The 16,648-nt window shown below is 38.8% G+C and overlaps 1 protein-coding gene across 4 annotated transcripts; it reads left to right on the top strand.

The window, feature by feature from the left end:
• Positions 1-6,163: 6,163 nt before the first annotated feature.
• On the top strand, positions 6,164-10,485 carry LOC133715486 (pentatricopeptide repeat-containing protein At2g35030, mitochondrial-like). 4 transcript variants are annotated; one of them, XM_062141997.1, is made up of 3 exons: positions 6,164-8,581; positions 9,169-9,438; positions 10,401-10,485. In XM_062141997.1, exon 1 carries the CDS (start codon positions 6,318-6,320, stop codon positions 8,217-8,219), a length of 1,902 nt encoding a protein of 633 aa, XP_061997981.1. In that variant the 5' UTR covers positions 6,164-6,317; the 3' UTR covers positions 8,220-8,581; positions 9,169-9,438; positions 10,401-10,485. The 4 variants fall into 4 exon arrangements, with proteins under 4 accessions (XP_061997981.1, XP_061997982.1, XP_061997980.1 ...); XM_062141998.1 differs by lacking the exon at positions 10,401-10,485 and adding an exon at positions 9,704-10,079; XM_062141996.1 differs by lacking the exon at positions 10,401-10,485 and adding an exon at positions 9,654-10,079.
• The last annotated feature ends 6,163 nt before the right edge of the window (positions 10,486-16,648 follow it).

Raw genomic sequence — 16,648 nt, 5'->3', positions numbered from 1 at the left:
AATTCATACATTCTGTAGAAAATATGCATGAAACATTCTTTATCAAGCATTTGAGTTCATTCTTTAAATTTTAACCCCATTCTGCAGTTTGCTTATTGCACAACACATATGAGCAAGAAGATACAACAAGCCTTTAGTTTCTTTACCACACCACCAGAATTCTTAAAACACTAGTTTCTATGAATGTTTCTTTGCTGTGGCTAAAAGAAAACACCCCCACTTTATGTGTTTTAATGTCTCTGTAATGTGCCAATTCTATGCCTTACTAATGAAATTTTAAACCTTCTGTGGAAGAACATTCAGTAGCTCAGAATAGAATTGCAATCTCAATCTTAAATCCTTGAGTTAAGAATTCCAACAACATAACCACTATGGTGAGAGACATTACTGATATTCCTAAAACGAGATTGAGGTTCTTTAATGTTTGTTCATACAGACAAAAAGCTTTTATTTTTATCAAGGTTTTGCAGCGGAAAAAGAAAAAAGAAAAATTTGAAGAAATTTTGTGTGTGTGAACAAACATGATGAGAACTTTAGGATATCTTTAGGTGGATTGACCAATCTGTATATGAGTGCTTGCTTTAGTCTTTCTTATAAAAACACAGCTCCAAAAAAAAAAAAAAAAACTTGTTCTTTAGGATTGAAACTAATTTGCAATCCTGACAGCTAATGATAACGTAATACCATATAAGCAATCAAACAATTCAATTATGTAATCTAATCAAGCAAGAACAATACGATATAACATGCTTTTCACTATCCATATATCACAAAAGCAATCAATATCCCAGAATCGAAAAATTTCATAGCAGAGATGAAGAGTTCAAGAGTTGTGTACCTTAAGCAAATTGTTCCTGCATATTAGTGCAATTCAAAATACATACACCCAAAAGAAGTCATCAAGCATCATGTGTATTGAAAATTTGGAGCAATTCGAAAATTATCCCCAGAAATTAAGGAACCCAGAAAAGTTCCCCTTTTGTGTTTTGACGTGAAGAAGAGAAGCGAGAGTAGAAAATTTTTGTCCGTTGTTTTTGACTTTCCAAGATACAACAACTAATGGGCTAAGTGGGCTTCTAATTATCCGTGAGTTTTTCATAAACCCCCCCTTTTTTTTTTTTTTTTGTTTCTTTAGGTTTTTCAACACCAATAAATAAATCTTAAATTTAGGTTCGGTTTCAAAAAGCATATGATAGGCTCTGATACCAATTGTTAGAGTAACACAAACAAACATCCATCATATACATTCAAGAAACACAAACCATAACTCGATGAAGAATTACTAACCTGATGATGTAGAAGCCATCGCAATGCCGAAAGCACAAGTCTTCTGTTCTCTCCAATGCTTTAGCAGTCTATAATGGGGTAGACAATATTGCTTGATTAATTGTGAGAACAGGGACCTTGCTTTATATATGAGTTGATGATTCCTAAACCTTCCCATAAAGATTTCCTTGTGAATCATGGATTCAACTCCTCTGCAAAGCATACTTTACTTCATGTCTTAGTAAACTAATTATAGTCCACATAGAATTAGGTTTCCTCAACCTGCAAAGAGTATAATCACACTTTCCTTATTTGCAAGTTATCCGGATTGCATCACATTGTGTAATCCTTAATTCTTGTTCCTAAGATGATCTTATATTGTGATTAATGAAGTTCCATATTGTATGATAGTCCAATTAGGTTTTACATTATCATTACCTCGCAATGAACCAGGTGCCTTCTTTCTTTGTAGACAAGATGAACCACATCCGAGTCAATTTTAAACTCGGATTAGTGAGCCGCTACATTATTGGCCATCATGTGGCCAACAAAATCTCTTAAGAAATCAGCACTCGCTGGTCGGTGATATTTGGGGTCATGATGGAGCTACAGTTCACTCATAGGACTAAAGTGCTGGACAGGTGGGATACACAGTTTTCAGGTTATGCAAAGTTTCAATGTCCGATTGAATTAATGTTTTCTTCAAATAATGTGACCGGAATTACGTTTATAGGTCAGTCCACTGTATGCCCTGAAGTGTAGTGTGTGGTTTTGGTTGTTGACTCCTTTTCAATGTAATTGTTCTTCTGCTATATTATTTAGAGATATTGTCAATGATAAGACATGTTTTTCCTCATCTATTTTGTCTTTTTATAGAGGTCATGGCTGCTTTACTGCATTGCAATTGACAAGTTAAGTTGCACTTGGGTATTGCTGAATTTTGTTTTGAGGTTCCTAGGGTAAAATAAAAGGTAGGCTAGAAAGAAAAAGTTAGCTCGCAGTAGACATGTACTCTTTGACAAATGTGGAGTCATATTAAGCAGAGAAACATGAATGCTTTGAAACTCTGTCAAGTTTACAAAAGGTTAATTGTTTATCTTGATTTCAGTAATTGAAACGTTAGCTCCAAAAGAAAAATCTTGGTTAAAATTTTTTTTTTTCTAAACTTTCTTTCTCAATTAATTTTTAATTACCTTTACTTACAAATTTACAAACTGTATGGCACCCTTCCCACACTACCCTCTTCCTTATCTTTAGCCATTGAGTTCTACATAAATGTAGACATTTCAATTATGTTAAATTAATCAAAATTTCATATCCTAGTCAATTGAAGAGGTTTCTCAATTTAAGGTGCATGACTTGTTTAATATTGTGATCTCATATAGGGCCCTTTATAACATGAAGCATCATCTGCAAAATCCTTGTTTGGTAATGTCATTGGATCAAGAAATGAGGTGTGAGATTGCTAATATTTTTGTTGGAGATCACCGTGATTCTAACACCACATGCCAGTTTGGAAAGTGCATCTTTTGTAGCCAATACATGGTTTTCTAGTATAACCCAAAACACCAAGAAATAAATGAATTTAGTTCAAAGATGACCAGTTTAAAGCAAAGTGCATATATTTCCTAGCTAGTGGGCCGGTGTCCATGACCATGTATCTTGGACATAATAGAAAGGTTACATATCAGTATTCAAGTTTTATAGAAGGTAGAGCCTCATTGTCTGTATTTTGACGCAAAAAAAATTCATATTGTTGTTGTTTTTGGTTCAAATTTAGTAGTCAGTGGGCTCTATGTCCCAGCAAAGGGAAACTTTTATGTTATATTTCTTATGGAACACAATGGAGATCTCACCAATTAGGGAATTAGGTACGTCACATAAACTTTGATTACTTGGTTCAGTAAGTTATCAGCTGATCTTAGAATTTGAAATTTCTGCATATAAGCATTTCAATTTTTCCATAGTTCACAGCAGATGCATTTTGTAAAGAAATATTGATTTTGGGTATGTGTTGATCGTATTTTTACCTTTCCAACATTGGTTTGTTTGTTAAGCAAGTTAATGTTAAATCAGATAAAAGATGGACAAAACGAGGCTGTGCTATCGACAGTGTGTAGGCTAGGGATAAGGGATATGATGTTATTGTTTGTTTTGGTGAGATGGTGTAATCAGAGTGTCATCAGATGTACAAAAGGCCCTATATAACCAAGGATGGCCTTGGTTGGATTAGAACATGGAATTGAGAATCTGATTTTGGTATTAGTGTTTACGCAGACGAGGAGAAATTGGTTTAGGTTGCTACAACAGAGCTCTTGTTTTCTTCTTATTGAGGGATTTAGAAATGCATCAGCAAGAGTTTTCTGGTTGTTGTAGAAGCCTGTGTCAATGCTTTGCATTCATAGGAGGTATAAGCTAGAGTTTTCTAATCTAGACAAACACAGGAGACTCATAAGGATACAACATTAACCTAGGCTCGTACAACAATCAACTATTTAACAACTGCAATTATGAACAATATTAGAAAACTCTAGAGACAAGGAGAAAGTGCATTCGAAAACTCCTCATGAAGGTGCTTTCTTCACAACACCTAGGAGCTTCTCTTGTACCAAAACTTTTCTATTGATTAGCATATCAACTAGCTTCTCCTGATCTGTTCTGTAATAATTAATCCGAATTACATCTTTCTCAATTGCTTATCTAATGAAACGATACTGAATTGCAATGTGCTTTATACTGTGATGATTGATTGGATATTTTACAATGACAATTGCTGATTTGTTGTCATGGTACAATGCGCGGTGTTCCTTTCTCTTTCTTCTCTCCAATGCCCTTAAGAATTCTTCGAAGTTATACGGCGACTGAGCTACAACATATTGTGTTTTTTGAAACTCGTGAACATACTCCTAAACAACGAGTCAACGACATAAGCTGAAGTGATCTTTATGTCATCAAGACAACCACCCTAATCACTGTCCGTCCGCAAGTTCTTAGCCCATGACTTGCAAAGAACATGATATCTGGTCTAGTAATCGTAATATACAAGAGGCTACCGATTAGACTTTTGTACTTGGTATCATCTGCCTGTTAAAGTATGCCCACAGAATTTTTTTTTTTATTCTAGAAATTAAATTACAAGCTAAAAGAGGTAAGAAATTCCTCCAAACATTGGCACTAGAACTATGGGCTATGGCCAGAGTCTGAAATTGCATTAGAGAATATCAGCAAAGGTTAAACTGTTGATGTTTGCATCATGGCTAAATCTGTAAAGGAAAATAGGCATACAACAGCTTCTTCATATACAAATCATCAATAGGTTGTTGCATGAACCTTTTACGGGAATATGCTACACAAACTTCAAATTACTAAAGATTTGGTAGTACAAACATATGAGTTAAAAAAAAAATTGAATATCATGAATGTAAAGAGATCAAGAAGATTGATTACCAAGTAATGCCTTGACATCAAAAGGAGACTTGTAACACAAAAATTGGTTCATTTGTTTATAAGGGAGTTTGGATAGACATGGTACGTTCTTAGTAATCTGCCCTTACTGGTTAGGTAGAAATATTTAAGTGGGATCTTGATATAATTCATTGAACAATTCTTAGATTCACCCCTGGGTGAACAAGCATATTCACCCCTATTATCGATTAACTCACTTTTACTTAATAAATTTATAATCCAACAGTCCATATCTTAAATTAGCATTTAAAGATCATCTCTGTAAAAAATCAATTGAATCGGAAATCGTTTAATTATCTAATTGAATCAAATAAATGGACGGTTCTAACAATACTTACTGCTATTATGATGAACCGTCCATGTATTTCATATAAATGAATAATTAAAAGGTCTTCAATTTGATTGATTTTTTACAGAACTAATCTTTGTATTACATTATACAACTTGAATGGTTGGATTAGAAAATTAAAAAGTTATTATGCGTTAATCATAAGAGAGGGTGAATATGCTGCTTCACCTCAAGGGGTGAACTTGAGAATTGTTCTAATTCATTTCAACCGACTTTCTTAGATAGAAATTCTGAAGCTGAGTACCTAGGCAGTGGTTAATATATATCACTATTATGTGTTAGTTTTCTTTCAGAAGTTTTGGATTATGTAGTTCCTCACTGCTTGTTTTTCTTTCAGGTCTACAACCCGAATCATACATTTCTAAATAACATATTTATTTCGGAAATGGTAAGTTTGTGTTATGTCTAACTCGTCTAACTCTGAGGCAGTCTTTGATTATGGATAAGCAACTGGATTAGTATGTTCATACGTGAGGCGCCTTTTTTTTTTTTTTTTTTTTTTTTTTTTTTTTGTGGTTACAAGGGAGGCGAAGAAGGCCTAAACAGGAGAATAAGAAAGAAGACTAGCCCAAAGGGCTTACCCTAACTCTCCTAGCTCTGGAAAAATTACATAGATCATCTAGAAAAGCACTAGAAGCATGGAGGAGGACTAGAGAACAGAACAATGCCAGGATCATGGTTTAAGCTGCCCTTAGCAAGACCATCTGCTTTGTAGTTGCATTCTCTGAAAATGTGTTTAATACTCGCTTCATCAAATATACGTGAGGCGTTTTGGCTAATGGCCAATAATGCATTTCATATTTCTTTTAAATTTGGTGGAGCCTGTGATACCAAACTCCATGCTTCCCTTCAGAGTATAGCTAGATAGATTGATTAGTGCGAACTAAGCTATCTCTATAGAATCGATGTCATCAATGCCCTCAATGGCCGCCGGAGCTCCGGGAGGATGCACTCATGCTAATGGAGCAACAATTGCGTTGAGTATGCTACTAGTTGGTGAGTTGGAGATTTTGGGCATGACAGAACAGAAGTACCAAAATAGCCTTCATAGTCTACATGGAGGTGGGGCTAAAATTGTCAAACTATAAACAAAAGAAAACCGTTGCGGCGTCAAAAGAAGGGGGAACAGGGGATGAAAATGTCGGCATTATTGTCTAGTCAGACCAGTTAATCTCGACGGACGCCGGCCAAGGCAGACCGTCGTCGTCGTCTCAGGTCGAGCTCAACCAATAATAGTATGACACATGTTATGAACAGAGCCAGATTACCACTCTTGAGTTTTGGTCAAGCTCTCCGTACTCCCAGACTTGCATACCACTCCATGACCCAGAAAGCCTCACCCAGAATCACAATGCCGGACAGAGACTACAGTGCCAGCTCCGACGTGGCCAAGTCCAACTGGCTGATCACGAAGCTCAGCAGAGACGGCAAAGTTGGAGAAGCCCGCCAAGTGTTCGACGAAATGCCTGAGCGGGACGTGGTGACGTGGACCACGGTGATCACGGCGTACATCAAGTGCGGGATGGTGGAGGAGGCCAGGAGGCTGTTTGATAGACCCGGTGCTGAGAAGAATGTCATCACTTGGACTGCCTTGGTTGGCGGGTATATAAGGCTGAGACGGATTAAGGAGGCTGAGTGGTTGTTCTATCAAATGCCGGTGAGGAATGTGGTTTCTTGGAACACTATGATTGATGGGTACGCGAGGAGCCGGCAGGTTGATCAGGCGTTGGAGTTGTTTGAGAGGATGCCGGAGAGGAATGTGGTTTCTTGGAACACGGTTTTGACGGCTCTGGCGCAATGCGGGAGGATTGAGGAGGCCAGGAGGCTGTTTGGTTTGATGCCAGAAAGGGATGTTATTTCGTGGACCGCAATGGTTGCGGGGTTTTCAAGAAATGGCAGGATCGATGAAGCTAGAGAAGTTTTTGATAGGATGCCGAGAAGGAATGTGGTCTCGTGGAATGCAATGATCACGGGTTATGCTCAGAATGGGAGGCTGGAGGAGGCTCTTGAACTTTTTGAGAGGATGCCGGAGAGGGACATGCCTTCGTGGAATACGATGGTTACTGGCTTTATTCAGAATGGGGATTTAAAGCGGGCGTGGGACTTGTTTATTCAAATGCCACAGAAGAATGTCATATCATGGACTACAATGATCACTGGGTATGTACAAGATGGGAGAAATGAAGATGCATTGATGATCTTTTCGAAAATGGTGGCTGATAATGGGGTGAGACCTAATCAGGGAACTTTTGTCAGTATCTTGAGTGCTTGTAGTAACTTAGCTGGTCTTTGTGAGGGACGTCAAATACATCAGATGATAACTAAAACAGTTTATCAGGAATGTGTACATTTGGTGTCTGCACTCATAAACATGTATTCAAAATGTGGTGAGTTAGTCTCTGCTAGGAAGATGTTTGAAGATGGATCGACAATCCATAGGGATTTTATCTCCTGGAATGGAATGATTGCAGCCTATGCACATCATGGATGTGGTATTGAGGCAATTAACTTGTATAATGAAATGCGGCAATTGGGGTGCAAACCTGATGATGTTACTTATGTGGGGCTTCTTTCTGCATGCAGCCATGCTGGTTTGGTGGAGGAGGGACTAAATCTTTTTGATGAGCTTCTTAGAGATGGGTCAATACAAGTGAGGGAAGATCACTACACTTGCTTAGTTGATCTTTGTGGTCGAGCAGGGAGGCTGAAGGAGGCTTTTGATATCCTCGAGAAGCTTGGGACCAACCCATCAGCATCTAATTGGGGGGCTCTTCTTGCTGGATGTATCGATCATCGTAACATGGATACTGGGAAGCTAGCTGCAGAGAAGCTTTTAAATGAGGGGCCAGATGATGCAGGAAGTTACTCGTTGTTGTGGAACTTTTATGCTAGATCTGGGAATTGGAGAGAAGCTGCAAAGATGAGGATTAAAATGAAAGAGAAGGGGTTGAAAAAGCAGCCTGGTTGCAGTTGGATAGAAGTTGGAAATATGGTGCATGTGTTTGTGGTCAGTGACAAGTCTCATTGCCAATCGCAACTTATATATTCTGCACTTAACGATTTACATAAACAAATGAAGAAGATTGGCTACATACCAAACAATGATTTGAATGTAGATGAAGATTTTTCAGTTACATAAATTCTTACTTTGGATATCTTCAAACTTCAATAGGAAGAATTAAAGTGACATGTGGACTCCACAAGATCTGACAGTAGAGGAGTACATTGGGGGCACCTGAGTTTTTGGGAGATTGGCACTCCATTAAGAGCAAAAAGCTTATGGAAAAAGTATGGACTGGAAGCAGTACTTGTAAGGCTTGTTTGTCTGGCAAGCTAAAGCATGGGGTTGGACTGTTTCAAACAAATCTAAGTGATGTCATTAAATTGTTGCGATTAAAAGGTTACAACAACTGATGTTATCTGCAGCAGGATAAAACTAGATTCTCTTCTCACCCTCCAGTAATCTCATTACAGCAACAAGACCATCTCATCTATCTTCAGGTAGGTTTAGGTTTTCTTGTCTGGTGCTTTCTGACTTCCTTTTCTTCTGTTATCTATTGTTTATTTGCTTGTTTCACTTTTCATTCACCAAATTTCTTTTATTCTTTATTCACCTACGTATTCCTTGTGAGCTTTTGTTCTTGGATATAATTTGCGGTATACATATCTGTGGCATATTTTCTGTTTTATGTGCTATCTTATTTTAGTGCCAAGGTTCAATATATGTGTGTTGAAACAGTTGGCATTTAGAACAAAAAAATAAGGCCTCTCTATCTTCTATGTTTCCTTTGTCTGATGAACATTACTTTATAGCAAGTAATATGCAAATTATTCAAATTATGGTGGTATACATATAAAATCAAGATAGAAACAGAAGGTCGATGATGACAGTTTCTTGTATGATTTTTATTCAACTTGCCATTGTTCATTGACCCGATTTACCTTAGTGTCTAAGGTGTAGTTTTGTTTGGTTTTATTGTCAACTTTCTTCAGTGATTTCGGTTGGGCTTTTCGGGTGTCCACTTTATGTTAACCTCCATTTTGATTTGTTTTGACTAATTTGCAAGTTTTTCTTCTTTATGTTGAAGGGAAAGCTAATATGGGGATATTTGTGTGGTTGAAGTAAAGAAAGTGGAGGTTTGCCATTGGAGAGGAGGCTACACCTGCATTGCAACTCTAGACTTATGTTCCACTGAGAGGCATGTCACAATTTTGCAACTGTTATAGTTTTGTGAACTACAAAACATAACTTCTAGCGTTTGGAATTACAAAGATTGATCAACATCAGTCCTTAAAAAGGATCTTGACAACATTGGGTGTCTGGTTCTCCATATGGCCGTCTGTATCTTCGGAATTAGGTATTATTCTTTCTTCAATTCATCTTGGCAACCTCCTATATATAGAATTTTGGGGTGAGCATCTTTTGTTGTGTATGTTTTAAATGCTGAGTTGTGTGGTGCTTTTGTCAGCTGTTGTTGTATGCTTTCTTTATGTTAAATGAAAGTTGTCTTTTTGGTAAACAAAAGTTGAATGAAAGTTATGTTTCTCGAATCTCTGTTGCTTCATTGCATAGTCTGCCATTTGACACCGTGGTTCGGCCTTCATCTAACCTTTTCGACGAAGCCAACCCTACTCGTTTCAGGGACAGAGACTTTGCCAATTTTCTTCAGTATATTGCTTCGTGTGACCACCAAACGAAGAGTAAGAATTTCTTGCAATCGAGGAGATTGATTTGATTGATCGAGCACAGAAAAGAAAGATATCATTAGATTTTGGCTTTTTGACTGCTTGGTGCCTGGACTGCGATATACTAGACAATAGTTATCTTGACCCAGCTTTTCGGGAAATTGAAAGGGGAATTCCGTATTTAACTATTTATTAAGGAAAATAAATAAATGGGTGGAGAACTATTGTAATCTGCTACTTTCTGGCTCATGCAAATTCATGATACATGTAACAATATCAATAAAACTCTTGGTATGTATGGGGCATTAATTGACCTTTTTGTGTGTTCTTGATATCTATACCTATGATATACAGAGACGTGTTTTCTAACTTATACCAAATCAGAAGCTTTTTTTATTTTATTTTTTTTATGACAAAATCAAAAGCTATTTGATCACCAACTTTGTGTAGACAATTACATTGTGCATGTTGGATAAAATGATGGTCTAAAAAGTGACAACTTGGCTAATTATTTGTAGAAAAAGTTTTTACTGATCGAATGATCTTATATGGAAGCAGCTTGGAAAAAAAAAAATGGAAGCAGTATCAGAAGATTTTTGTTTCCTATCTACTCACTACCTGTACATTTGCGTAGGTAGTGTGCGTGGATGTGATGCTATGATCACAACATTTGGCTTTCCCTGTGCTTCCAATTTGATCATCGCCACTATATATACTTGCAGCATTTTAACTTTGTTCCTCCACCTGCTTTAGCTCTTTTAGTTGAAAATGGCAGCTGCAGCTATCCTTCTGCAGCATTTTAGCTCTTTCCTATTCCCATGATCATTAATGCTGATGAGCCTTACTACCAGTATCTGCAACTGTCTTTCCAAAACCCTCTGTCCAAATCTAAACTGTCAACTCAGCCGTATTTTTCCATTCATGACCTTTGCCCTGCAAACTTCACTACTTCTGTTGACCCTATTGATATAGTTAATTGTTGGCCTGCCGCCTCCTCCGGCTTCTACATTTGATTCATGGACCACCCGCGGCGGGTTCCTTTTCTTTTCTTTTTTACTCCTAATTAATCTGCTTATGTTTTTATTATGTATTTGTGTAACTGGTGCCTTCCCCCCCCCCCCCCCCTCCCCCCCAACTTCCTGCAATTTTGCCTTTATCAAACCATGTTTGGAGAAGTGAGCTGAACACAATCCTTTGTGTGATGCCTGTCCATTTTGTGCAATTTGCAAAACTCCCCCCCCCCTCCTCAAATATTAGATATCTAAATAGAAATGGAACTTCTATTCATACCTCTAAAATTAGCATTTGGACCTCTCTATTTTTCCAAGTGATACTTTATTGATACACCCAGGTTATAACCACATTATTATGAACTCCTGAATCTAAAAATGTTAGATATACATCAATTTGATCACCCTTATATCTCCAGAGAGAGCAAGGTATTCGACAAAAAGGACTACAACTTCTTCAAGATATAACTGGTGAATTTAGACCTAGAATTCTCGCAGCTTTGATGAGAGTTAGTGGAGCTGGAAAAACAACACTGATGGATGTTCTTTTAGGAAGAAAAACTGGTGGAATTATTGAAGGAGACATTAGAATTATAGAGTACCCAAAAGTCCAAGAAACATAATGTCAGAATGTCGGGGTATTGCAAGCAAAGTGACATACATTCTTCACAGCTTACAATAGAAGAGTCAGTAGCATATATACTCAGCTTGGTTACGCTTTACCATCCCAGACTGCTAGAATTACTAGAGCTGTAAGTCCCTTTAAATTCATAATTTCATAGCATGTAGTATGAATGAACATCATATATAGTTCAAATTAAAACCTAGAGACTTGATGCTCGTCTTCTTAGACTTAATTATCCTAATGGAATATATGTATCAATATTTTAGACTTTAGAATCAAAAAGTTGGCATCACAACAATAGCTTCCAGGAACTGAATCTGATGCTGTATTTAGATATATGTATTATAAAAATAAATTATTGATTTTATTAAACGAGGGGCATTTTGGAAAAATTAGGGAGGTGCAATAGTTATAAGTAAAAGTAAGTTGGATGTTTATTTAGAGCAAATGCACCGCAACTGGCAATTGGCAAAGGCAAAAGGAGAGGTTTTGCCTCCTAATTATGCATTATTCATTGATTTTGCCTTTGCCTTTCATTATTTTGGTGCACCCCTATAAGGCAAGACTTTCATCTGGTGCAGAGTACATTCTTTTCTTCTCAGTTTTGCCCTTGCTTCTGCTTCTCTTTCTTCTTCCCCTTCTTCTCTGTTTTTGTCTTCTTCTTTGTAGCAAAGGTCAAAAGTGGGAAGAAAAAAAGCTGGCAGATAAAATAAAGTGTTTCATATACTTTAATTACGTAGGTCCCACTGAATTGGTCGACCAGATCAAGAGGCAAAAGCTGCCAGTGTGCTTGGTCGATCAGCTTTTAATCGGGCAATAACCCATGCGGTGCATTTGATTCTGGGCTGATTAAGAGGCAAGACCATGGTCTTGCCAGTTGCGGTGCATTTGCTCTTAGTATAGCAAACCACACATAAGCCATTGACAAAAGATGAATTTACAAATTTACAAATACATCCCTACAAGTTGATTTAGAGTTTATAAATGACAAAATTTTACACATAAGGACAAGTTGTTATTTTGTTGTCATGTCTCAATAAAACATTTACAATTCTAACTTTCATGCATGGATAACTAAATATTAATTATTTTCTTTAATTTAAACTCTTTTTTGTTCAAATCCTACTACTGCACTCTTCCAGTTCTACTACTACACTTGTACTAGTGTTCTGCTACTGCACTCGTCATCGTCTAATCCTGCTACTACACTTGTCCAATTCTGCTACTGCATTGGCTGCACTCATACTCGTCCAATTCTGCTACTGCTACTACACTTGTACTCGTCTAATCCTGCTAGTGCGCTATACTCATTCTCGTCTAGTTTTGCTATTGCACTCGTACTGATCTTGTTCTGCTACTACATTCGTACTCGTCCAGTTCTGTTACTGCATTCGTACTCGTCTAGTTCTGCTACTACACTCGTACTCCTCCAATTCTGCTACTGCACTCGTACTCCTCCAGTTCTGCTACTGCTTGAAGATTAAGACAATATTGAAGGTTAGTTTTGCTACTACACTCGTACTCCTCCAGTTCTGCTACTGCATTCGTACTCGTCTAGTTCTGCTACTACACTCGTACTCCTCCAATTCTGCTACTGCACTCGTACTCCTCCAGTTCTGCTACTGCTTGAAGATTAAGACAATATTAAAGGTTAGTTCTGCTACTGCACTCGTACTCCTCCAGTTCTGCATGTCTCTGGAGTACATCAAGAAGATCATCTCTGAAGATACAAAGAACACTTTCCTGGCAGCATGAGAAAAAACAATTATCACTGCATACGACCATCCTGACGTAGTCAGCAGTGACCTTTTCTTATCTCTCACAAGAAAGGAGATAGATTCGACACTGGCATGCTTACAGTGGGTTGAAAAGCTCGACACAGACAACCACTACAAGATGTATGTTGATACAGATGTCGAAGAAAATGCAACAACTGCTCATATGGCACAGATGTTTGGACCCAAAATAAGCATTTTGGCCTGACAAGGCGTGTCTTGGAGAAATTGAGCCAATGTCAGTGGCTCAAGCTATATATTGTCGACAAGTTCAAAATATATATTTAGAGGCTAAATAAAGCCTACTATGAAAGCATGGAAGCATGGAAACATGAAAAGTCAACTTTAGCACATTTTCCTACTTCGGCTAGGAGAAACCGAGCTAAACAAGGAAGGAGGGGCGGCAGACTGACCAAATGAACTTGAAATGAGCTAAAACTCTGCAGATCCATTCTATACAGCCCAAGGATCATTTCTTATGAAGAGTTCCAGAGCTTTTTTTGAGTGGAAGGCCTTCAAACAATCAGCCCAATTTTCTACAGAAGCAAAACTGGAAAACTGGACCTGTAAGAGGTCCAGCAGCATTTTCGGCCCAACCACATGGAATAAAAATCTGAAAATTTGTCAGGATGATCTACACTCATAGTGGAACATTTCATATGAAGAAGTCGAAGGCATATAATGAAGTCTTGTTGGAGAAATAATTGAAGGAATAAAGGGGCAGAAACTGACCTAAAACCAGCTCAATATTCACATGTTCATGTTTCCTACCCACATGAAGAAAGCTAGATGCTTTTCTCTTTTTCCTTGGATATATTTTTCTTCTACAATCTCTTTAATAGATCATCACTACTTCCATGTTGCTGCACCTTCATGCTTTGCTTTCATTTCATCTTTTCTCTATCTTTTCCATATTTTACAAGTGAACTTAGATCTACTTTCATTATTTTTCTTCCACTCATCATTTCACTCTTCTTTTTCTTCCCTATATAAACACCTTCTCCTCTCATTCTAAAAACACACATTCACATTCAACAACAACATCTCTAAGATGATCTAAGTTCTCTCTAGAGCAAACCTCTCTAAGAGCAACTCCTCTCCCTCTCTTTCTCTTTCTCTTAGCGGTGATCACACTCCTAGTCCTAGTCTTCTCAGAAGCCGACTTTCAGTGCCACCAAACCCTCTGTCAACGTGCTTCGGTCCTAGTCTCCTCGGGAGCCGACGGTAGTGCCGCGACCACAACGGTTACAGAACCAGCCAAGCAAGGGTAACGCCCTAGCAACCCAGCCAAGCTAAAGTCACGCTTTAGCAAGATCTCAATACTTCCCGGTGATTTCGCTCTGCTCAATCTGCAATATTGAGTATCGACTTGTGAACAAGAAGAAACTTCAGCAAAGTCCTCACCACGAGGCACAAAGAATCCCACGACGAGGTTGGTGCTCTCCTCGTCTACAATCGCTCAACAGAAGTCAGGTCAAGGGACACCCCCGACGACCGCACCCGAACGGTGTTGGCACGCCCGCGCAGAAAAGAGACTGTTGACCAGCTGCAGCAAAATTGGAGCCAAACATTTTGGCACGCCTAGTGGAGAAGAATCACTTTCATATTCCACTTTCATTATTTTTCTTCCACTCATCATTTCACTCTTCTTTTTCTTCCCTATATAAACACCTTCTCTTCTCATTCTAAAACACACATTCACAACACAACAACAACATCTCTAAGATGATCTAAGTTCTCTCTAGAGCAAACCTCTCTAAGAGCAACTCCTCTCCTTCTCTTTCTCTTAGCGGTGATCTCACTCCTAGTCCTAGTCTTCTCAGAAGCCGACTTTCAGTGCCACCAAACCCTCTGTCAACGTGCTTCGGTCCTAGTCTCCTCGGGAGCCGACGGTAGTGCCGCGACCACAACGGTTACAGAACAAGCCAAGCAAGGGTAACGCCCTAGCAACCCAGCCAAGCTAAAGTCACGCTTTAGCAAGTTCTCCTCACTTCCCAGTGGTTCTCGCTCTGCTCGATCTACAACATCGAGTATCGATTGTGATTTTCAAGAAGCTCAGCAAAAGTCCTCGCCACGAGGCACAAAGAATCCCACGACGAGGTTGGTGCTCTCCTCGTCCACAATTGCTTGAAAGAAGTCAGGTCAAGGGACACCCCCGACTACCGCACCCGAACGGTGCTAGCACGCCCGTGCAGAAAAGAGACTGTTGACCAGCTGCAGCAAAATTGGAGCCAAACATTTTGGCACGCCCAGTGGGACAACATCAGAGACTTTTCTCTTGAAGCACATTCAACCACCGGGCTTCAAAACAAACATTTTGGCACGCCCAATGGGACACGGTTTGAATTTCTTTTCTCTTGAAGACATTCAACCACCGGGCTTCAAAACAAACATTTTGGCACGCCCAGTGGGACCACATAAGAAGTTTTTTCTCTTGAAGCACATTCAACCACCGGGCTTCAAAACAAACATTTTGGCACGCCCAGTGGGACAAGGTTAGAATTTTTTTCTTTTGAAGACATTCAACCACCGGGCTTCAAAACAAACATTTTGGCACGCCCGGTGGGATTATACTAGAGTCTTTTTTCGTCATCATTGAGATGCCAGGGGAAAATCTTTACCAAAAGAAATTCCTAAAGTGAATTGATGGACAATGTTGCCACCATTGGCGATACCGCCATTAATGATGAGTTTATGCCTATTCCCATCCCAGAGGGGGCAAGCATTGATGAACAGCTCGCGATCATCATGGCCAACATCGAGAGGAATAAAGAAAAGCAAGCCAGGGACATGGCCATTTTGATCGCAAAAACAAAGCAGAGGTTTTGCGATTGGGACCTAGAAATTGAGCAGAACGCTCGAGAAGAGGTCATTTATGAGGCTGATTTGCCTATAGGTGGCAATCAACCTAATGGCCTAACTGGTGAATCACAGCCTTACATAGAGGCTACTTATGGAGAACGTCATCAACAAGATTGTTCTTCAGACAAGAAAATTGTCTCTGAACAAATATTTGATGTCTCCACTGATCAAGCCAAATATGTGGCTACTGATCAGATGCATGGGGGGCAAGATATGACCCATGATCATCCCTTTGATCAAGAGAAGTTGGCGACAGTTGGCGACAAAGCCGATCTTGGGACACCGTCATCTTCCAAATTACAATTGGAGATCATGTCTCGTCAACCAACAAAGATACTTGGGGGGCAAGAATACCCCTCTCACGAGCCAAATTCCTCCAAATTCTTCAACGAGAAGTATCTTTGTTCTTTTTCTACAAGCTCTCATAGGAGGGATTTTTACCCTACAAATTTTGATACATCGGAGCTTGGAATGAAGCATAGATGGCCTCCCCCGTGGCCTTCTGGAGGTTAGCCAAATATATTGCTGCTAACTTCTTTCTTTGTTTTTAAATTTCCTGTCAATTTTCAGTTTTCATTTTTATTTTCGTCATTTGTGAATCATAACGGAA

The sequence above is a fragment of the Rosa rugosa genome, chromosome 6 (assembly GCF_958449725.1).
Source record: "Rosa rugosa chromosome 6, drRosRugo1.1, whole genome shotgun sequence".
Classification (NCBI taxonomy): Eukaryota; Viridiplantae; Streptophyta; class Magnoliopsida; order Rosales; family Rosaceae; genus Rosa; species Rosa rugosa.
This window is presented reverse-complemented; position numbering and strand designations above follow the sequence as displayed.